Source organism: Pinus tabuliformis, chromosome 9 (assembly GCF_031772625.1).
Source record: "Pinus tabuliformis cultivar Carrire ecotype Pingquan chromosome 9, CPIR1, whole genome shotgun sequence".
Taxonomy (NCBI): domain Eukaryota; kingdom Viridiplantae; phylum Streptophyta; class Pinopsida; order Pinales; family Pinaceae; genus Pinus; species Pinus tabuliformis.
This window is the reverse complement of record NC_142307.1, coordinates 1,412,203,512-1,412,228,175: the sequence shown is the minus strand read 5'-3', so window position 1 is coordinate 1,412,228,175 and position 24,664 is coordinate 1,412,203,512. Positions and strand designations below refer to the sequence as shown.

The 24,664-nt window shown below is 39.0% G+C and overlaps 1 protein-coding gene across 2 annotated transcripts in view; it reads left to right on the top strand.

Annotated features, from left to right (window-relative positions):
* The window catches only part of LOC149153837 (protein transport protein SEC24 C-like), a 179,061-nt gene that overhangs the window by 59,463 nt on the left and 94,934 nt on the right, over nucleotides 1-24,664 (top strand). For both annotated transcript variants that reach the window (XM_089438519.1, XM_089438520.1), the window contains exons 9-10: nucleotides 15,278-15,397; nucleotides 21,898-21,978. In XM_089438519.1, coding sequence (XP_089294645.1) covers nucleotides 15,278-15,397; nucleotides 21,898-21,978 — 201 coding nt within the window. The remainder of the gene's footprint in view (nucleotides 1-15,277; nucleotides 15,398-21,897; nucleotides 21,979-24,664) is intronic.

Genomic DNA, 24,664 nt, shown 5'->3' with positions numbered 1-24,664 from the left:
GGATCAGATCTTCAAATTGCATGGCATGCCCACTTCTATTGTGTCCGACCGCGACCCGATCTTCACCAGTAATTTTTGGCAGGAACTCTTCAGAATACAAGGCACTCAACTAAAGCTCAGTACTTCCTATCATCCGCAAACAGATGGTCAAACCGAAGCCGTCAACAAATGTCTAGAAACCTACCTTAGGTGTTTCACTTCAGAAAAGCAACACCTTTGGGTACAGTGGCTACCTCTGGCTGAATGGTGGTATAACACCAACTATCATGCCACCACCAAAATGACTCCCTATGAAGCAGTATATGGTCAACTCCCGCCTTCACCTACTTCGTATCTCAAGGGATGCTCAAAAGTACAAGCAGTCGATCAACTCCTACAACACTGCGTAACCATGCTCGGCCATCTTCGAGAGAATCTTCATCAAGCTCAGAACCGCATGAAGCAACAGGTAGACCAGCATCATTCAGAGCGCCAATTTCAAGAAGGGGATCAGGTCTTTTTACGGCTCCAACCATATAAGCAAACATCACTCAAAGACAAGGGGTGTCAGAAACTCTCTCCCAAATTGTACGGACCATATCAAGTACTTCAGTACATTGGAGAAGTGGCCTACAAGTTGGCCTTGCCACCTACTGCAAAAATCCATCCAGTTTTCCATGTCTCATGCCTCAAGAAAGTGATTGGGAACAATTGCAGAATTCAGACCAGTCTACCTGAATTGGACGAAGAAGGGTCCAACTCGGAGTTTTCGAAACAGGTACGTTTAGAAACGTCACCTCCCAAAAATGGAACGTTAACCAAAACTTCGACTAAAACGTCATATATATAAAGTTATAAATAAGTGAATAACATATTATCTTGCAAGTAAAGAGGGAACAAGACCCGTATATGACAGTTTAGAAGGAAAACCAAGTCTATATGAACTCTCATAGATGATTACATGATGATTGAGTTTCGGTCGAGTTCTGGCCGAGTTTCGAAGTTTCGGGTACAGGTACAACCCGAAACACTGGGATCTTATAAGTTTCGTGCAACATAGCTTTGGAGTGATAAAGGCTTGTACATGCATTCTATCTTGTAAGTGTGCCTTGGATTTTATAAATTTTTATTATTGTGTCTAATGTATGGAATGGTTAATTATCAAGGGTTTCGATTGTGCTAGTTATTATCGAAAGTCAATAAATGGAAACTAGATGATAGCATTGCATGCATTACTCAGAAGTAGAATGTGAATGGGAATTCCATTGATGAACCTTTAAAGTTTAAACTAGCTCTCCCAATTGATTTTTCTCCCTCATAAAAGTAATAGTTAGGGTTTTGAGAACTAGGGTTTCATCATTCCCTTACTCCTTGCCAAGATTTAGCATATTTTACGGTCCCTTAGACTCCATCATCCCAAGGACTAGGCACTAGCCTTGTCATTTTTTTGATCACTTTCAAAAGTCACCTCAAATATGATTTTCTCTCTCTAATTGATTTTCAGCCCCTCAAGGATAAGTTGCTAGCAAGGGCTAGGGCACAAATTGGACTAGGGTTGAAGTCTTTGGCTTGTGGAAGGATTCAACATTACAAAGAGCATTGGTTGCCTCAAATCATCCCCCTTTAGTAGCTAATTCATCCACTTAAAGGCTAAATTCTTTTGCCCTTCGTAGATCTTGCCCTAAAGAAGCCCTACTTTGCCCTGGGCTTCAACTTAGGGCTTGTTGAAGGCTTATTGTTCCATTGGTTTCTAATAGTCATTGTTTGGAAGCCTTTTCTTGGCTTTGTGATTCTAGGTTGCTCCGTTAGGCTTGCTATTCATCAAGCCCTTGATCATTTGTGACCTAATTAGGCTACATTGGAGGGGATGTAAATTGCCTTATCTTGTTTATTGAGCCTTGTTCTTAGGAAGAGTAGTCCTCTATAAGCTTACCTTGTCACCTTATCCCTTGAACTTAGCATATCTCTCATAGGTGACCTACTAAATGGAAGCCTTCCCATTGGTGAAAGTCCACAAAAGAGCAGGAGGTAATGGCTATGGTGATAATGGGCCACACGTCATTATTGTCCCTTGGTTTAGTTTTTGCCTTGTGAGTTTTCCCCTCACACAACTTGCTAGATTTTGAGGCAGTAGTCATCACAAACCTTACGAATGTCCACTCTACTCTAAGAAGCAAGTGTTGCTATTCTTGAGGAGATGTGAACTTTGTGCGTCTCTTTGTTGATACATAAAAACCTTTTGACATACCCTTTTTCCCAAACAACAAATGACCCCCCTAGACCTAGACCATAGTCCATGTTCTCTCACACGACCTCCATTTATGATTTTCGTTAACAACATCCAACAAGTATAGACTCTCCTTGCTTCTTGTCACCTTTTTTCAGAGAGTGACATTAAGAGAGTAGCTAGAGCTATGAGCACCAATAGAGCAACATGTGGGCATGACCTCAAGGTTGAATTCCATAAAGATGGCATTTGATCTCTTTACTCATACATTGTTGATTTATTTAACAATGTGATATGTTCTGATTTCCCCCACTCCTGGATTAGACACATCATTTACTTGATCCACAATTCAGGTTGCAGCTCTAATTTGAGCAACCACCAATCTAAAATGGTTGTAGATACATTGTCTAAGCTTTATGCCATAATCTTGCATCATTGGCATTCAAATGAGCTAGATAGTTCAACTTTTGCTCAAAGTACAAGACGATTAATCACATCTTCGCACTTAAAGTCATCATCCAAGAGGTCTACCAGTGCTCTTTGGAATTCTACTATTGCTTTCTAGACTTCTAGAAAGTGTTCCACACGGTATTGGGAGGGCATTATTCTAGAGTACCATTGGAGTAAAGTAGGGTTTCTTCGATTCTCTTTGGGATCTATATTGATGACCTAGAGTTTTTCCTCTATGAGTGCATCCAAGAGTGAGATGGGTGCCTTCTACATCACTTGTTGATTTCCATACTCCTCTTTGCTAATGTCTTGATCTTGTTGGTCTTAGCTCTTGAGTGCTTATACCGACAAGTTGATACATTGGCTAACTTTTGTGATCTTTGATAATTGATAATTGACCTAGGTGAAACGAAGGTTATGATCTTCATGCATCAAATAGTGTAATGCCCCTCTTTGAGAAGAGAAGACATGGGACAATTAGTTTAATTATTTAATGACATCTCTAAGGTGATATTGAGTATTTAAATTAAAAAGTGATTATTAAGTGACTTTTAATTAAGGGACAAAACCTTACTAATAATTAAAAATGGGAAAAAATACCCTTGGTATTCAGATGTCCCATGGTAATTACCCATGGTATTTTGATATCCCATGACATTAAAAAGAAGATTAGAGCTTGCTCATGAGGAATTTGGTGTTGGAGAATGTAGTAGGGCAGCTATTTAAACTTTTTCTCCTTATCCTTGATAAAAGCTTGTGAACTTATGTTATATTCTTCTGTTCTTTGTTAAATTCTTTTTATCAACCAATTATCAAGAGCAAAAACAATAGAGACAATAGACACAAGAATTAGGCTCCAAACCAGGGCAAAACCCCTCCAAGGGGAAAACCCAAAAGAACTTCTTCTCTTTTTATAGAATTTGATTAAATGAGAAAATCAAGACCCAAAACTCTAGACAAAGTCCATCCCCAAGCACTAAGTCAGCTTGATCCAAGTGGATATTGGTGGGCACCCGCCTATTCCACTTGGATCCCCACCATTGTTTCTTTCAGTTTCCTTAATTTTTGATGAGTTTACTATTTTTGGTAGTTTTTTGGGGTCCCAAACTTCCAGAGCCATTTTGAGACCCTAAACAATGTTTTTTTGGAAAACAGGCAAACCGTAGCCTACGGTAGGGCGTTGCAGTCAAAAGTTGTAGTCCTTGGATATATATTTCTAACGAGGTATCGCGTCAAACAAATATTGTATGCCAAAGTTACAACCCCAGGAAGTTGATGTACCAATTTACCCCAACGGGGCCCATTGACTTTTGGCGCGTCATCCCCCTAGGGTTAGGTTTCTGAATGTTTAGGGTTTTCCATTGTTTCTCAATAATAAATAGCCCTTCAAGCCTCATTGTAACACAATTCAGAAGGCATGTAGCCGCCACATCTCTTCTAAGAGATAAGCTACCATCGCCTGAGCTAGTTTATTTACATTATGCATGTAAACAATTTTCAATACTTTGTTATTAATGAATGAAAGTTCTATTTCGTTGTATCTCTGTGTTTCTATTTAATCTCTATTTCATTTCGCTCCATCATGAATTTGGATCAGTGGTATCAGAGCGGTCTGCTCCTTTGCTTTTCAGAAAATGTCCCTAATGAGGTTGGGGTATAAAGAGTTAGGGCTTGAATTGGTTGAACCTTTGCAAGATCGACCTCGTCGACCTTGATGACCTCCCATGGTGGAAGAAAAGAAAGATGAGGGAGTAGGAGATCCTTCAAAATATTGTTCGAAGAAGCCCTCGAGCGACAAAGGAACACGATGTTGGACAACTTTGCCTAGATCATTCGGTGGATACCCACAGGCGACACACCTCATCCAGCAACCACCCTGGAGGCGCCACTCCCTTTAATGTACAAGTCAACTTTGACATTCCCATATTTGAAGGCCAGATAGATGCAAATGGTGTAGATATATGGTTAAATCTGTTGGAAGGATATTTTTCGGTTTATGATTTTTCAAATAGGGAGAAGATTACTTTTGCACTCCTCAAATCCGCACCCCACGTCAAGGACTAGTGGAAAACCTATTGTGAGCAAAGGGACGAGAGGGAACCCTTGCTGTTTTCAGCTGCACCCACTTGGAATTCTTTTTGAGACGCCATCAAGGAACAATATTACCTTGTCAGGAGTTATGAAGATAAGTACATAAAGTGGACCACTCCACGTTAGGGAAGGGACCAAGATGTGCCGAAGTTCACAATATTTCTCATACCCTTTGCACAAATTTGGGTATTAAGGATTCTGGGCGGCATCTGGTACTCAAGTACCGCAACTGTTTACACAAATACATCTAGGTAGAGATGGAGTTCCTAGGCATCTCCTCGATTGGCATCGCTTATCGATACGCTTTCAAGATCAAGTAGAAATTTAAACAGAAGAAGCGGGACTTTGGATCTGCTAATCTGAAGCAACGGAAAGGTGCCCCCAAATCGTAGAACAAAGGACAAAGCCAAGGCAGGGTGACCCAGTACAACCTGCCGAAACAACAAGCAAAGAACAAGACCACGAAGACAAAGGACACAGGAAAGTGGTGTGAGTTCCATAAGAGCCCCACTCTCAACATAAGTGAGTGTCGAGCCAAGCATTCATTGGTGGCCGAGTTGAAGGTTTCAAAGTTAGATGCATGTTCCGACTTTGAGTCAAAACTCGACAAGGGGAATGACAAAGGGATGTAGATTATTGATGTGGAGCCCATCTCCACCGTTGCCACCACCAAGATCCAAAAGATTGAGCCCGATGATCCAGAAGAAGGGGAGTGTCTCTTCCACTCACAGATGTGGGTGAAGGGGTCTCATCGCAGTTCATTGTCGACAGCGGGAGCCAAAATAACCTCATCTCAACAGAGGTAATTAAGCAGCTGGGCCGACTGACCACACCACACCCGCAGCCATACACCATCAGGTGGCTCCACCAAGGACGAGATCTTCATGTTAGCCAATAGTGTTGTCTTCCCTACAACATCAAACCCTTCATGAATGACATACTTTATGACGTTGCTCCTCTTGAAGTTTGTGATGTATTGTTAGGCCAACGATACTTGTGGAAGCATCATGTTGTGTATGAGTCGAGGCCTCACACTGTTATTATTTCTATGGGTAGTAAGTTGTACAAAATATTGGAGGTAGCCACACTTACTGCCATCTCTTTGATCTTTGGTAATCAGTGCAATATGATTATCTCTCAAACCGGGCAATTTGTTTGTTTTTTATTTGCTCTCAAAGTAAGGGGAAGAACGTGGCCACATCCATGGCCCCTCGGAAGGGTTCCTCCACGCATCTGAAGCAGGTGAATAAGGTCGTGGATGAATACATGGACATTTTCTCCTCACCCACAAGGGTACCCTTGCACTGTCAGGTCAAACATTCAATCGACTTGACTCTTGGAGCACCTCTGCCAAATGGGCTGATATACCGCCGTTCCATTATGGAAAATGAAGAGATAAAGCAGCAGATCCAAGAGTTGCTGCAAAAAGGGCACATTTGACCAAGTTCCTCACTCTGTGGGAGCTCGATTGTACTTGTTCGTGGTTGTTTATCTGGACGACATCCGCATCTTCAGCAAGAGTTGGGAAGAGCACTTGCAACACATTCGGCAGGTCCTTCAAACCCTGCAGCAGCACAAGCCGGGTCAGGTCCAATATTTAGGCTACATCATTGATGAGCAAGGTGTGCATGTGGATCCGGCTAAAGTCCAAGTCATTTGGGATTGGCCAACCACGACCACTCTAACAGAGCTTTGCAACTTACCAATTTTTAGTGGAGGTTCGTGTTGGGATTCTCTCATATCACTTTGCCTTTGAGTCAAGTTACCAAGGGTAGAGCGAAAGCAAAGTTTTTCTGGTCTGAGTCCCAGCAGAAGGCATTTGTTGAGCTGAAGCACTGCCTCTGCTCTGCACCAGTACTCACATTGCCAAACTTGCAACAACCATTTGAAATTGAGACAGGCGCCTTTAACTATACTATTAGTGTAGTTCTCACCCAGTAAGGGCATCTGGTGGCCTATCACAATGAGACACTTTTCAACACCATTCAAAAAATGCCCCACCAACGATAAGGAAATGTAATCCAACGTGCAAGCTTGCCGACAATGGAAACATTACATTTTGGGGAAGGAGACGATCATCCACACAGATCAATAACCCCTGCAATTTATACAGACCCAAGCGGAGGTGTAGAACGATCGCCATCAGAAGTTGTCCACATATCTGCGACCATTCCATTTGAATATCAAATACAAGAAGGGCAACACCAATCATGTTGCAGATTGCCTCAGTTGCCACCAGTTGCAACATTGACCATTGTTCTCAACTCTTGTGGCCACGAGACCTCTGGATGGACGCAACTATATAAAAATGACCCAGAGTTTGCTACCACATACTAGATGCTAGTGGATGGCAAGCAAGTTCTAGATTTCCACCTCCAGGATGTATTAATATGCTCCTTGGGCCACCTTTGTGTTCCTTCAAGCGAGCGTGCCACGCTGATTTGGGAGGCGCACTACAGTCGGGTCGCAAGACACTTTGGTATGGAGAAAACTGTGGCCATACTACAAAAGTATTTCTATTGGCCAAATCTTTGACAGGTTGTCTGAAAATACATCAGATCTTGCATTGCCTGTGCCATTGCCAAGCCAACTATTAAGAAGCAAGTCTTGTATACTCCTCTTCCTACTCCTAGCCGACCCTAGGAATCCATCTCCATGGACTATATGTTTGACCTTCCTTCTACCAAGCATGGCAACGATTGTGTATTTGTGGTCGTCGATAAATTTTTTAAGATGGCCATATTGGTTGCCTGCAAGAAGAGTATCATAGCAGAGGCCACTGCCAGACTCTTCTTTGAATGGGTGTGGGTACATTTTGGGATCTCGCTGACCATTATATTAGATCGGGATAGCTGGTTCCTAAGCGCATTTTGGTTGAGACTTAGGTCATTGTTGGACACCAAGCTCACCAAGTCAACTGTAGTCCACCCCAAGACTGATGGGCAGACATAGGTCGTCAACAGGATGATTGTGCACATACTACAGATGTACAACTCTAAGCATTCGTGAACATGGGATGGGAGTCTTCCCTATGTACAACACAACTACAACAAATCTCTCCATAGCTTGATTGACCACAACCCCTTTGAAGTGGCCCCGGGATTTCAACCATTATGTCCCCTTGATGTTGCACTTCCTTTTGCAATTACACAAGAAGAATCCGCCCATGTTCAGTTTGAAGTTGATAAAGCCACCAGATTTATTGAGCGCATTAAGCACATCCGCCAACAAGTACACGACATCTTGGAGAAAGTCAATGTCAATTACAAACGACATGATCAACATCAGGTGCCCCATAAGTTTTAGGTTGGTGACAAAGTTTGGTTACATCTTCAAAAAGAGCGGCTCACTGAATCCTGTCGTAAACTTCGACCACTCCGATACGGGCCTTACACCATCACCAAGGCTGTGGGAGATAACGCTTTCGAGCTTAGTATCCCTCCATTCCTTGGCTTGCACCCCGTATTCAATGTGGACTGCCTTTGACCGTACTCTCCACCATTGTTGGACACATTAGACATTACTGAGCAATTGACACCAACAAAATTCAACCCAAATTGCATTGAAGAGGCCACCACTGATCGGATCATGGACACACAGATCAAGAACACTCACAAACAGAGGATCCAACTATATCGAGTTGTCAAAGCTAGCTAACTCTTGCACCAGGGTAGGTGACTCACCAGGGATCAAGTTCAACAAAAGTTTCCCAGCTCATGGAGGCACTCAACGCAATGGGGACCATTGCTTCCAAAGGGGGGAGGATTGATCTAGGTGGATATTGGTGGCTACCCGCCTATTCCACTTGGACTGCCCCATTGTTTCTTTCAGTTTCCTTAATTGTAGCACAGTTTAATATTTTTGGCACTTCTTAGAGTTGTAGGGTGGCATCACCATTTGTTCCCCATAGACGTGTAGGCATTGGATGCATTCACTTGAGATCCCTCTGGGCTTGGTTCGGGTTAGCACTCATAGACTTCGGTTAGAGAATGAACACCATATTTCTTGATTAGACGATATTTTCCGGATGTGCCACATGTAGAAGCCAAAGATAGAGTTGTACCTCATCTTTAGGTGCCCCTTCTACTACAAGATCAAAGGTTGCTACCACAACCTCTATAGGGACTCGAGGGGCTCCCTCTCTAGTTTCATCCAATATAGCAATTAGAGATGCCAAGTCCTCTACATCAGAGAGATTTTCAGCCACATATCTTAATTCTTGGATAGGTCACCCTTCCATGGACTCCTATGAGGATAACCTTATCCTTTCATGTTGCACCATTTGATTGGGGAAACAAGAGACAGGTAGAGCGCTAGAGTACTTCATATTATAGAGCGGTGAGACCTTGAGCTCCATTCAATCCTTTCCCTCGAGAGATTGATTGATATTCTCAAGGTTAGTTTGGAGGTGCTGGACTAGGCATTAGAACACACATACTCATAGTGATAGATGGACCAACTCTAGATGGATCTAGAGCAGGGTGCCTCCCACCCTTTAGATTACCTCTAGCTTCATTTGAGCAAGCATAGATCTATTCAAGCCCCAGGGTTTCTTTCCTATGCCCCCTCAAAATCGTATAGTTGAATCCCATCATGGTGCTTGAGGACTCTAACAGTGAGCTGACCTCAAGATATATAGTTGAATTCCACTATGGTGCTTGTGGACTCTAAAAATGAGCTGAAGGCCCATTCAACCCCCTTATTCTTGGTCATCAAGCTGAGGAGATCTTGATATCGTGGGCATATTCCTTGGATTATCTTGAATATGCTTCCACCAATAATTTGTTAAAAGTTTGTTTCGAATTCAACTGAGTGTGCTATATTATATTCCCTTCTTGCAAGCAAATCAATTAAGTTTTGTTTGAAATGTATAGGGTAGTTTTACGGTTGGATATTATGAAAATATTCTGGGAGTATGAGGGAGTTTTTATTTCTATTTTTTACAAGCAACATCTCGTCCCACTTTCAAGCCTTTAAGTTAGAATAAGCTTGTTGTTAAATTGCCAACCCCAATTGGCACAGGAAGGGAAAACATGTCTCAAGTGAGATTTGAACCGGGGTAGGGAGGATAACTATTTGTCCTTTCAATCACCTGTGCTAGACACAATTGGCTGAGTGTGTATGCTTCTATCTTGGGCATTTTCACTTTAAGTAATTGTCCTTGTTTGGTGAATATGCTTTGTTTTTTCCTTGAAGGGGAGCAATTGATCTGGCTGCTAAAAAGAGAATTTGTGTTATAAGGGATGGGAAGCTTTATATGGCTATGAAATTCGTAATTGCTTGGAAACCATTGATGTTTAGTTGGTGTAGATTCTATATTATCCGATCCTACCCCCTCTTTCCTAGATATGCCTTGATATGTGTCAGACATAGATCCTTATTGGATATGTCTTTGATCTTACATGGATCTTTGCCTCCAAAGTGATACTGCATGGATCTCTATGGCATGTATTCTATATACTTTCGAGGCATGTTTTCATGTTGAATCTCCCCATCCCCTAGAAAATTGAAAAGAAAGAAAGAAAAGAACACAAAAGAAATTAAATAAGTGAATGTTCATGACAATTTCAACGATTGGAGAACCCGATATGAAGAATCCGAATTTCAACAATTAGAGTATTGAATATATGTTACAAGGTTTGTTCGGTGCCATGCAACCACTGAGCAAGCCATCGACTAGAGCTCCCTTTGTGCCACAAATATATTTCTTCCTGAGAAATATATATCAAAGGGAAACCCGCTGGGCACTTCTCCTCATTCTGAGGATGATACCTGGGCTAATTTGGATTCTACAGAAACATGAGGTTTTGTAAACTCAAGGTTCAAGTCTGTTACAACAACATATTCATTAAGAGCTCAACATGTCACTTGTGTGACTTGAACTTAGGTGGGGAGGATAACAATCATTCCTCTCAATGACCAAGCTAGACCCAATTGACACTTTTTGTGCCCCAAATTTTAGCATGTATATCCAGTGAATTAATGGCATCATGTTTGAAGAAACCTATAACAATATTTCTGCTTTTTGTTGCTTGGAAAGCATTTACTGTGGCTCGGAAAGCATTTATTGTGGCTATGAGAAGTTATTAGGCAAGCCTTATTGTCTATTTACTTGACCATTCTTTAAAAATAATCATACATGTTACAGTACTCAAAACGACATAAAACTGCATAAAGGCTTATGCATAAGGATGCCTTTTAGCAAGTCTTGTATTATTGTGTTGACAACTATCTCTGCTTATCCATGAACTCTGATTTTGTTCTTGTTGTTGTGCATGTGTGTGTCTCATATGCAGTACATTTTTTTTATATGACATGTCCAGATATCTGATATCTGAAAATTTCCTGATAAACTAACTTATCATTGCTGTTTCCGATGTGTATCCATATTTCCAATGTGGAAAAAGTCGAAATCAGGATTAAATTGACAAGGGTCAAAAAATTGAAAAACTCGTTAAGGTCAAGAGATTTTTGAAAAAGTCTGCAAAAAGTTGGCAAACTTAAAAAAATACAAAAATATTCATTTTTTAATTTTTTTTTTAGCATCTAAAGTATCCCCAACATCAAATAAATGCATTTCCAGATAAACATGTAAAGAATCTTGAGTCCTGTCTTAGTCTCAACTCTCAAGAGTCAAAATATCAACAAAAATAATAATAAATGTATATCACGAGTCATCTACATGTCATAAAGTAATTAGTGATTGAGATCCTCTACCCCTTTTACGGGAATAGGGAATGGATTTGCCTTTTCCTCTAGAGGAAGAAGGCCCAACTCCTGGGGATACAAATGGACTTAGTCGTTCTCTAGAAGCCAATAAAAGAGGTGGCCTCTGTCCTATGCTGCTGCTGCCCATCCTAGATGGTGTCATCTCCTCCTCCTCATCCTCCTCCTACTCTACCTTTTGACCTTGAGGCTGCTCCTCCTCCTCTACCTCTAGCCCTCCCTCCCTTGCAACTACTACCTCCTCTGCCGCTAGTGCCTCTGGATCCACATCTAACCAATTGGGGATCGAGTCCATGGTCGACCTCTCAGTCTCGACCCTCCATGCAACAATGGTATCATTATTGTTTAATGAGATGGCTTCCACATCAGGAGTTTTCTGAAGTTGTCTCACCCACAATCGAAGATTGTAGTAGACGTAGACCATGTCATCGAGGCGTTGGGACTCCAATCTGTATTAGGGTCATAGATTAAAAATAGTAAAATGAATTCAAAAATTTAATTTGAATTTTTTTACTTCTTGTGCTTTTTGCTGTGTATTTTGTCAAATACGTTGCGCTCACACCTAGAGGAATTGCATGTTCGGATGAGCACTCGAATGGCAAGCTTTTGGAGATGGGTTACTCTGCTACCATAGCTTGTCCACCAAGCATCCACAAGTTAAAAGAGAAATGAGAAACATAAAAAAAAGTTAAAATGTTGAAATTCTAAACTTGAAAGTTTGAAACAAACTGAAGCTTACCTGACATTTTGGTTGTCCTATTCTTAATAGCCATGTTAAAACCAAATGTGCCACGTGCCATCCTATATACCTCCATTTCTTTAGAAATATCTTCACGTTCTTGCTTAGATGCCACCATCCTCTCAACACAAGTGAAGAATACATCCATCACCTCGACATCAAATCCGAAACCACAAGAGTAAGCAAATGCGGGGTTGAGGTAGATACCTGTAGCATGAATGGAGCGATGGTGGGTATTGTTCCAACGATCATCAATCACTCCCCATATGACTTGTTGTTTCTCTAACCCCTCTTCTCCCTTATCTTCATAATAAGCATGAATGGATTCTTTGGCCCTATCCATGGCCTCATACAAGTAGCCCATTGTGGGCTTGTCTCCATCAACCAATCGAGGAACCCTTACCAAAGGATCGGAAATGGCACACACCTCCTCTACTCTTGCCCAAGAGCTCTGATCATATGAAACTAGTTTGCATATGCCCTTTCCCTCTTGTTTGCAGCTAATAGATAACACGCACCAATTCTGTGAAAGAAACATGCTCTTCACATCCAACATAGAATTCAATAGAGACTAGTGGAAAATCATGTAATGGAAGGACGCACCAACTCTTTGTTGTTGGTGAATCTTCTCATCAAGCTAAGCACAGATGCATGATTATATATAAATTTTGTTATGTTCTTGGATGATTCAACAATATCCCTCACGAGGAATCTTACCTATATCTTCCAACATCAAGTTAATACAATGAGCAACACAAGGTGTCCAAAACAAGTTAGGATACCTCTCAATAAGTAACTTGCCAGCTACAACATAATTTGCAATGTTGTATGTTATGACTTGGACAAGATTTCATGGGCCTACTTCCTGAATGAAGACGTCCAACAACTCACATAATAAACATGCATCTTTAATTTGTGTAGATGCATCAACAGATTTCATAAACATTGTCCCCTTGGGACAACTAACCAAGAAGTTAAGAAGGGTCCTACCCTTCTGGTCAGTGCAACCATCTGACATGAGTGTGCATCCAATGTGTTCTCATGATGCCCTAAACTCCTCCAATCTAGAAGTGCAATCAATCTTTTCATCTTGAAGAAGAGGCCCTCTAAATTCTGCAAAGATAGGGACTTTGTACCCGGGCCAACGACAACACCAACATCAAACATAGGTTGGTGAAATGGGTTTGTCTTGGCAATATTGAAAGGAACATCACTCCATAGAACACACTTAATGACCAACTTGTCAACTTCTGCCTTTTCCTTTTTTTTCAAGTGCCAATTTGATGCCAGGTTGGGCACCAGGTGTGGTTCTAGGAACAAAAAAAGTTGAGAAAGCTGAGGAGTTGGGGCATGCGGGTGTGGAAGGTGATGCTAAAGAACCACTCTCACATACCCCCACTCTTGAGCCCCCTACAAGTTGGATTTTTAGTGCTGCCCTGGTGTCTTTGCTCTCCTTTTTATCCATCAACGAGTTAATGGCCTGCCAGATGATTTCTAGAGATGGATCTGGGCAAAGGTCTACATTTTGCCTTGGAATTTGCCCCAAATGGAATTTTAGTCTGTTGATACCCCTTGACATATGCTTGCCACACAACTTGCAAGTCAAATACATTCTATTGACCCCCCAGATTCGGGTATAGTATCAAGTTCACCATATTCCCACATAGGGTCCAAAAGCCTTGGCATTTTGTTTGGAACTTTGAACCTGGGCACAAAAAAAATTGAAAAAATTAAAAATTGCCCATCACATAAGAAGCAAACACAAATGTAATTGTTGATTTTAAATTTTAAATGCCTCTTCTCACTCACTTGAACACACTCAGATTCACTAAACAAGAGTTTGAATTTTTGTCATTTGATTCTTGAAAGTTGAAGTTTTGCTTCAATCGATATTCTAAAGAATGTTTTGATTCAAAATTCTAAGCAAAATTAAGATAAAAACAAACTAATAGAATTATAGAAAGATTTAAGAAGCCATTTGTGTAACAAAGACTAAGAGAGAAATTAAAATACATACCTGGCAGCAGCAAATCGGCACTTTGAATTTCTCACGTTGAGCAGTGGACAAATCTCCAAATCCCCAACCCAAAACCAGCAAATCTCTTCCTCTTGGGCAATGTCAAACAGCTCCTCTCTCCACAGGGACGAATGGGAGCAAAAACAGCGAAAAATGATGGGTTTTTTTCCACTTTTCCACCTCTTATCCGTAGCATGGGAAGTCTCGGCGACTTTTTGGTCGACTGCCGATTAAATCAGGACTTCTACAATTTAATCCCAATTTTTTTGGGAGTGAAAAAATCGGCTGATTTAATTGGCCAGCCAAAAAAATCAGATTTTTGGGATCTAATCCCGATTTTTTCCCGCAGTGCATATTTCTATCCCAGTGACTTAGTTTAGATTTGGGTTGTAATTATGGATATTTATTGTTTCTTAACTAAAGTTAGCTACCGAAAAAGATAATTTGGTCTGTTACAGGAAAGGTTTTGGATGATCAGTTACAACCAAACTAAAGTTTTTTTAAGATAATTTACATGCTGGCCTGGGCAGTCAAGAAGTAGGGAGTAGATGTAGCTGGGAAACTTTATTATATTATTTTTATTTCTCCAATTAGATTTAAGTTTCTTGAAAACAGATTACTTACTCAGAATTTCTTTTTCGAACTGTTCTCAGATACCGTTATGGAGCTTTGCTGTTCTAGTAATATTCTTGATTCATTATTTCATTTATTTGCCGAAGTGTAATCTCAACACAGAAAATAAAGGGAGTTCTGAGTTTCGTTCCATTAGCTAGGCATCATGGAAGATTTCAAATGTATTTACTTCTAATACATGTTTCAAGTATCTTATGTGTTGCTTGTGTACACTGTATATTCATTTGACAAAGCTTCAAAGTAGTTCCTTGCTTCACAATAAGGACATGCATGCATTTTAAATTCTAATATATTCAGTTTTTTTTTGTTAGAAATGTGTTTGCAATGCAAATGGTGATGTATCAAAGAAACAATGGAATTGTCCTTGCAAAACAGGTTTTATTGCTTCTGAACCTACACTTTTCTGTCATTCCAGGTCAGGGATCCAATGCCTGCTGTATTTTTCTTCCTCATTGATGTTTCCATGAATGCTATAAAGACAGGAGCAACCGCTGCAGCATGTAGTGCGATCAGTCGTACAATACCAGACCTGCCTGTAAGTTCATTAATAGATCTTTCACCCAGCAATCTCAGTTAGAAGTTGTTTGGTTGATTTAATTCTTTATTAATATGTATGGATACCAAAGCATTGAAATTAGGAGACCCAAGTTGGATGAAGCATTGAGTATGGATTTCATATTTCTTTTTGCTTACTGCTCATGTACATTAGTGTAGGGCATAGTATGCAACCTCCAAAACTTCACAGGTGTGGCAAGACTCTTCCAAAGGGCAAATATTATTTTGATAGGTTTCATTTATGACAAGGATGCTAAAGTTACTATTTGTTCCTGATATGTTGATGATTTCATTGCATGATGCTTTGATTATATTTTTTGCTGCTTGGAACAGACTCAACTATGACCATCTTTTCACCTATAAGTACCTTCAGCTTTCACTAAAATAAATAATAAAGTGTACCACCATTTTTTCATTCTGTATGGGATATTAATATTAAATTTCCATGAAACTCTGCAACTACTTAGATGAATAACTGAAAACTGAAACATAATAAAATGTACCACCATTTATTCATTCTGTGTGGGATATTAATATTAAATTTCCATAAAACTCTGCAACTTCTTAGATGAATAACTGAAAACTGAAACTAGTTTACTTTCACCAAGATACAGAGTCTCTTAACAATTCAGATGGAGGGGAATAAAAATACTAATAAAAACACAAGCACAAATTGACACACTTTTTCTCAGAAAACCCAACAGGGAAAACTTGCTTGCTTGATGTGGCTATTTGATTGATTGTCCTTGGAGCAATTAAATCTACTACAAAGCTCTCTGTCACTCTTGAAAAAGCATTCTGCTTCTCACACAAAATTCAGCTAATACAATTGATCGTGACCTTCCTTGATCACAACATGATCTTGGTTCCTGCACACAGTTGATCCTTCTGCTGCCTCCTTGACTTGCTCTGCACACCCTTCTATCTTGGTACCACCATTTATTCATTCTGTATGGGATATTAATGTTAAATTTCCATGAAACTCTGCAACTACTTAGATGAATAACTGAAAACTGAAACTAGTTTACTTTCACCAAGATACAGAGTCTCTTAACAATTCATTTGGAGGGGAATAAAAACACTAATAAAAATACAAGCACAAATTGACACACTTTATCTTAGAAAACCCGATAGGGAAAACTTGCTTGCTTGATGTGGCTATTTTATTGATTGTCCTTGGAGCAATTAAATCTATTACAAAGCTCTCTGTCACTCTTGAGAAAGCATTTTGCTTCTCACACAAAACTCATCCAATACAATTGATCTTGACCTCCTTGATTACAACATGATCTTGGTTCCTCCACACAGTTGATCTTTCTGCTACCTCCTTGACTTGCTCTGCAAACCCTGCTATCTTGCCTCAATTCTGCTCCTCCTTGGCCGCAATTGATTTTGACCTTCCTTGATCACAACATGATCTTGGTTCCTGCACACAGTTGATCCTTCTGCTGCCTCCTTGACTTGCTCTGCACACCCTGCTATCTTGGTACCACCATTTATTCATTCTCTATGGGATATTAATGTTAAATTTCCATGAAAGTCTGCAACTACTTAGATGAATAACTGAAAACTGAAACTAGTTTAGTTTCACCAAGATACAAAGTCTATTAACAATTCATATGGAGGGGAATAAAAACACTAATAAAAACACAAGCAGAAATTGACACACTATTTCTCAGAAAACCCAATAGGGAAAACTTGCTTGCTTGATTGTCTTTGGAGCAATTAAATCTATTACAAAGCTCTCTGTCACTCTTGAAAAAGCGCTTTGCTTCTCACACAAAACTCATCCAATACAATTGATCTTGACCTTCCTTGATCACAACATGATCTTGGTTCCTGCACACAGTTGATTCTTTTGCTGCCTCCCTGACTTGCTCAGCACACCCTGCTATCTTGCCTCAATTCTGCTCCTCCTTGGCCTCCATATCCCTTGTGTTGATCTCCTATTTCCTAGCACACTTCTGGGCCCTATTTCTAAGCGCACTTGAGCTCATATTTTTTTGGTACTCCAACTCCTTTCTGTGCACAACCAATCAACTCCTAAATCCTAGTGCACTTGTGCTCCTATTCATTAGGACACAATTGCCACGCTCCACAATCAAAGCTCTCTCACACTAACTTGTGACTTCATCCTCTCTTTTATAGATTTGATCCATGCTAAATTAGGCAAGTACAAATTTATAACATGAGTTGTGATTAGCAAGTTAACTGAGTCGAATTGGTTCTCTCTCTAATCATCACTGGAGTTATAAGTCCTTCCTTAAATCAAAACTGAAGACCCAACTCATTCTAAATAAACTTGATTTGCCAACTGGTCCTGTAGTCAAATTGATGAGGACTTCCACTTAACTGAATCTCCAACACTACATAGGTACTCGTGATGATTATTCCCATAAACTAGAAATTAACTCAGCACAAATGAAGTCGATCCTATGAGCTCGTACTCAAATTGGGAGAAGGGAAAATTAAGGTCTTTAGTCGCTAAGGCACAAGACAAAAGACTTTTCTTGCTACTCTTTCAACACTCCCTCTTAGCGAGGAAGGTATTGCTGGAAGAGACTCTTCCACCTGGATCTGTCTCCAACACTACCACATTCTTTGCTGCTGGAGCTGCTTCCTCTGAACTAGATGACTTCCCTAAAGACTACAGGAAAACATCATAGAAATCATGAATTTGACGATGTGACAGGGGTTGGATCTTTGGCATTTGAACCTTGAGGAGTTGGTGGGTTTTCCTCACACTGAAGGTGACTCTTCAAGTGAGCAATTCTAGCATCCAAGCACTCCAAACACGATCGTTGATATATCAATGCACACTTGATATCCTCTAGAGAAGTGAAAATGCTGTACTACTTTTGTTTTTCTTTCAAAATTCTGTGTAGACGAGTCTTGAGTTGCCAATGCAAGGTAATAGAGTTGAGGTATTGTTTCCGTCCACCCTTGGTGTGACCAGGGTTGGGAGCCCACTGGGAAACCTCCTCAATAATATCTGAATCAGAAAAAGCTTGACGGTCAATGATAGTTAAGGATTCGAGGTGGTGGATTTCAACACGTATTTCAGAGGGGCTGGCCAAATTATATATAATGCAACTTCCTTTGCCTCAATTTTGGCACGAGTTCTACCTTGAGACTTGTGACCTCCCCCACCTCAACAACACATACCTTGAGGCCTGTGACCTCCCACCCTCCCTTGGTTGCTGCGCATGCCCTATTGAGGCATGCTGTTTTGGATAGGCTTGGAGATGAACACGAGACAAATGGTCGAAGGAAAAGGAAAGAGGATTGAAGGAAAAGGCGGTAATGCAATAGATTCACCTAGGAGCTGGAATGAAGTCTGGATAGAAAAAGGCAACGAGGAGAGGATAGACCAGGGAGCGAGGGAACCATAGTTAACTTTCGGGCCCGATGGAGAAGAAGTGAGGCGCACGAGCAAGCTATCAAATAGTTGAGTCTGGTAACAATGGAATTGCCACAAATATACACAAATTTCAAAACAATAAGCTTAGAATTTGGCCCAATATTCTCTCCCTTTGCTGTCTGGTGCCGAAGGAGTTGTTGACAAGAAGGCAAAGAGGTAGTCACTATCAAATTACTGTCCAGGTTGGGGGGGGTTAATGCTGCAACAATCGAGTAGCTTCATCCGTATTCTTGTCTCTGTCTGAAAGAGAGCTTTCCCACTCAAAACTTGGTTTTCCAACAACCCAAACACCATACACCATCTAAAACTAGGCTTGATGCCAAACTTCCACACCGTCGGGTTCATAAACTAATAGGTGTCATGTTGAGAGATTTTGATAGCAAGTCAATAGTGATTTTGCAAGAATTTCGTTCACTAGTTTCTCAACGCAAAGTTTCCATAGATATCCCACCTGCATCAGGGGTTGGGCAGAGTACCAACTTAGGAATCACAACAACACAAATACATTCATGGAGGATAAGCTAGAGAGGGGGTAATTCGTATTCAAACCGACACCAATGAATGGTCACATGCTTTTGCATGTGAGGGGGTGGCCCCTCTTAATTGTCCTGTGAGGTGATGGGATGGCAGGCTCGCCCCCCAAGCAATTGCTCGTTGCCAATTGCCACCCCCATAAGGGAGAAGTTTTAAGGGAAGTTTAAAAGAAGGGGGAAAAAGAATAAGAGATTATAGATATATTACTTAAAAAATTCAAAGTTCTATTATTTAAATAAAAAATTGAAAACAAATACACAGACATACGAGAAAAATAGAAAACAAAATAAATTGAAAAAATTATGAATATTAAAGTTATTTTCAAGGAAACAAAAATTGACTAAGTGAATATAAGATTCTTTATAAGTATAAATAGGTGTTATAAGATTCTTTATAAGTATAAATAGGTGTTATTTTAAACAAACGCACAAAATGGGTATATGGTATAAAGGAAAAATAGGGTAATTCAAATTTATAAAAAGTATTGTTATAAGATTAAAGAGTGTTACTTTTAAACCTTAAGCTCATCTCGAAAAAGAAAAATGGATAATTTGAAAATAAAGGAAAAGATTCTTTTATAAGAGTTCTACAATTGGAGATCGTAGGTTATTTACATTAAAAAGGAGTATCCAAGGAAAATAGATTAATATCGTTATTAGCGTAAGAAACAAGAAAAATTAGATCGGTATTAATTTGGCAAATCAATTATCAATTCCAGAACCAAATATTGGTGAAAAAAGAAGATATTTTCGGTAAGAGACATTATGAAATTAACAACTTACAAATGACAATTGATTATTACGAATGTATATTCGAATCCACTGTCATAACTATGTTTGAAGAGAAGATCGATGTAATTTTCGGTTTACCCTGGTTTGAAAAACTAGGTACCTTAATATTAAACATCGAGAAAAACTTTTTGACCTTTCTCCATAAGCAGAAGAAGGTGAACACTTCCGGACATTACAATGAAGCTAGGTCCAATAGTACCTTCATGCAAAGACTTGAATGATATTTCAAAGGTAATCACTCAGGAAAGTCAAAAGTCAATATCAAAGATGTAGAAAGAATATGACAAAGTTATCTTCAATAAAAACAAAAAAATTTCTCACTTAAAAGATAATAGTTAGAAACTGCTTGAACAAGTCAAGAAGTATAAAGCTATGAAGCATAAATTAGAACAAGCTAAGAAAGCTCTTGAGAAGAAACTAAATGGAAACTTATTAGAACAAAGATGAAGAAACTTATTGGAAACTTAAAAAGCCTTAATCAAAACTTGTTGGAAGAATTAGGCCATTAAAAAGTAAAGTCGATGAATCAAAAGCTCAAGAACTTTCATGTCTCTGACATCATAACCAGAATTTACTCATTCGAGTTCAGAAACTTAAGATTGACAAGCAATCACTGGAATAGGAAAACTTATCTAGACAGAAGTTTCATGTAAAAAAGCTCAAGATGAAAAAAAGGGAACAAATACTAATCCAGATAATATAATGATTCGGAAGCATTTCCGTCCAATAAAAATGAACACATATTGGGATGCTGCAGTACAAATGACATAAATGCCAAGTGAATATTCTGCGATCTACCAAGCAACGTCTGTGTGTGAAGGTAATGATATACTTGGAGAAAATCAGGTCACACAATAACAATGATTGCATTTAATAACTGGAGAAAAAGTAGCATTAATTGCATAATAAAACCCCAATAATAGGGCTGATGTCATCTTTGTTATTGCTGTTTTATGCATGTTTCAGCCATAAAAACTCAATTTCATATCCTAAACCTTGCATGCCTAATTGGTAGCATTATTACTTTGTTGACCTATACTTGTAAGCTATGTTGCACGAAACTTCAAAGAACCCGACGTTTCAGGCTGTGCCCGTACCCGAAACTCCGAAATTTGGCTGAAACTCGACCATCATGTAATCATCTATTAGAGTTAATATAGACTTGTTTTTCCTTTTAAATTGTCATCTATGGGTCTTATTCCCTTTTTTCTTGCAAGATAATGTGTTATTCACTTATTTATTTATATATACATATAGGATGTTTTGGCTGATGTTTCAGCCGACGTTTCCATTTTTGGGAGGTGACGTTTCTAAACGTACTGTTTTGGAAACTTCGAAACGTTGCGACATTTCATGCAACTTGTGTTCTTCCTTATGTCTTCAAAGAGATGACGTTCTACTTTGTTACCTTATTTATTAGTTCATTATTGAACAATAATAGTGTGCCTTAACTTCGATAGTATAGAATTTGAGCTCTCAGAAATAAAATTTGCTGAGGAACGAAATTGAACTGATGTGCATGGCGAGTGTATTTGATGGATATATAGGCAACTAAATTTATAAGCTCGTGTGCATGCATGCAACTGCATACATCCACACACACTCATAGACTTAAAAAAGTTGGGCTTCCAACTTTCAATATTAAAACTAAATTGCTAAAAAGTCATTGTTGAGATTTACCATTGGCTTTGAGAAGAATTTAACAAACTGGCTTCATGCTTTTGTTTTTCACAGGAAAGTCCCCAAACTAGGGTGGGGTTAGCGACATTTGACTCAACTATTCATTTCTACAATTTGAACCGTGCTTTGCAGCAGGTAAATCCCTTTGGTAATTCTGGTTGTGTTAACTTCTATTTTCCCCAAACATATCAAAATATTTTTTTGCATCTAATAGCTCATTTTCTCTGATTAACTCATGGAATTAATACTGCATCAAGCACAACAGATGTTTAGAATCACCTTTCGGAGTTTATTGTGGGTTTTTTATGCATTATATGTGAATCCCAATTGGAAATTTTGTGACTTTAATCATCAGTTATTATATTTTCTATAAATGACATTATTTATAATTTGTCTTGCCCTTCTTATGGATTGTAGTATTTGGGCTACGACAACATGCCGGTTTATTTTGAAGTCAGATAACCTAATTTTAAATTAAACATTTATATTTTAAATTTTTTAAAGAAAGAATAGTGCATTTATTTATTATACAAAATAGTACTAATTGTCCTCAGCAGCTTTAGAAAAACCAATATTGTAAAACTTGAAAAAGTGACATTTAGGCAGGTTTCAGGGAAATGCTATATCCCCATGGACTACACCTTCATCTCTTGGTTGACAATAATTATAATAGATGTTGGTGTCTTAGAAGACAATTTAAACCCAATGGCATAAAGAGAAATATAACAAGTGTTGCTCCAGTTGAGATGCTGCAGATTCTATTTGGGGTACCTGCCACTGTTCTCCATGCTGGCAGCCGGGTACTCACTTCATTGAATTCCAATTTTTTCTCTATTATGAGGCTGAACTGCTCCAACGTGATTCACATTGGAGCCTGTAACCAATGTCACATGGTTCGTATTCGAGTTCGGGTTCGGCAATGATTGAGTTCGGTTTGAGTTCGAATTTTTTGATGAGGTTCGCTATTAGGTTCGTCTATATATATATATATATATAAACATGTATTAATTTAAAATGAATTATAGGATAAAATAGTAACAAATCGACATCAATAAACATAAAATATGCTATCCCAAACTTGGAAACTGCAAGGATAAAATACAAGCTTGAGTTGTGACATGAATTTATGAGTTTTGATCTATGGACTTGGTCATTGGCTATGAGGTTCAATGAGATTCGTCGAACCTCAAAACATTTTTGAGGTTTGCCAAAATTCGAACCTCAAGGTTAAAGTTTGACGAACCTTCTGACATAGTCTGTAACTGCTCACACCATTGACCAGACTTCTAAATGCAAGACCGAATGCTCTTAGCTAGACATTCAGTTCTTTATTGTTTCCTATTTATATTTTCTTGCTGCTGGTATTGATGGATGAGTTACTTTCAAACGTCAAAAAAATTATGTTATCTTATCTGATCATAAACAGAAATCTAAATTTACATGTCAAATTCACCCGATTCACTCATATGTTCAGTAGTCATGTGTAAAATGTATCATTCTACAGTGGCTATATATATATGGATTGCCATAATTTAAACACAGTAGTGGTAGTCATTCACAGTATTTATACAGATTTCACATACGCATTCATAATGAATGGAATAAAGATGAAATTTCAAAGACATATAGCAGAAAGACCATACTGTTCACATGGAAGCCAATTTCATATGGGCAATTTTCCTCCAAACTTGAGGTGTTATCTATTGACACCACCATGGGCCACACTATGAAACAAAGGCAAAATCTGCCTACAGAGAGTCTATATCAGAACCAACCTGTCTATATTGCTGTAGATCTCATGTCAATCAAACATGTTCTCCTCAGATTTTTCAAGTAACACTGCATCATCATCCCCTGGGCAGCCATTATTCCTAGGTGTGTCTCTCTACATCACAGTCATTCCTGTCCTAGCAACAACATGTTGATTCCTATACAAGAGTACAGTAGAATACTGTTTTCTGATCTGATAATTACTACCTAATGATTTTCAATCAATTTATCTCATGCCATTGATATTATTGAGCAATTATACAAAGAAAATATCAACAGTAATTGCAACAGAAACAATAAAGATTATAGAAAGGCAGCCATGCACAATAGTGACAATATTTTTACCCTTGGAAACCAACCGTGGGAGAAAACCCAACAACTTTTCTTTAGGAAAAATTATTCATTAGCAAGGTTTACCAATCCAATTTGTCTAGAAATCTGTGCCAAGTACAAATCCAAATACCGGTCAAAACCTGGTAAATGTAGCAGCAAGTCAATACTGGTCAAACCAGCCGAAATGTTCATAAGTCAATGCTGGTCAAATAGTCAGCGTGCTGTGCCTTGCAGCTCCTGTGCAATGTTGCATGAAGTGGGGACGAAGTGCGGATTTTTTTGGAAGGGAAGCGTCAAAAGCGCCATTTTCCAAAAATCTAGGAAGCGAAGCATTTACTATATATGTATATATATTTTATATATTTTTTTTGTATTTATGTTAAAAAAATCCAAAATGCCAAATTAGTTGTAGAAGATATGAAAACATGCATATTTGTACATAAATCAAGATAGATATGACATCCATTATACATCAATGATTAATTATTGGAGCATCAACCATCTAGATTCTAGCAATTACAAACATACATCAAATTTTTAAGCATATCGTAAATATAAAACATAAAACATTGAGAAGAAAAAATCATAAAACATTCAAATAACTATCTAGCAAGTGAGCAACTATCAACATGAGTTATGTCCAAAATTAAAAAAATAATGTTTACAAAGTAGGCCACTTGGCCACCACCAAGCACACACTGATCTAGGAAGAGTAAGA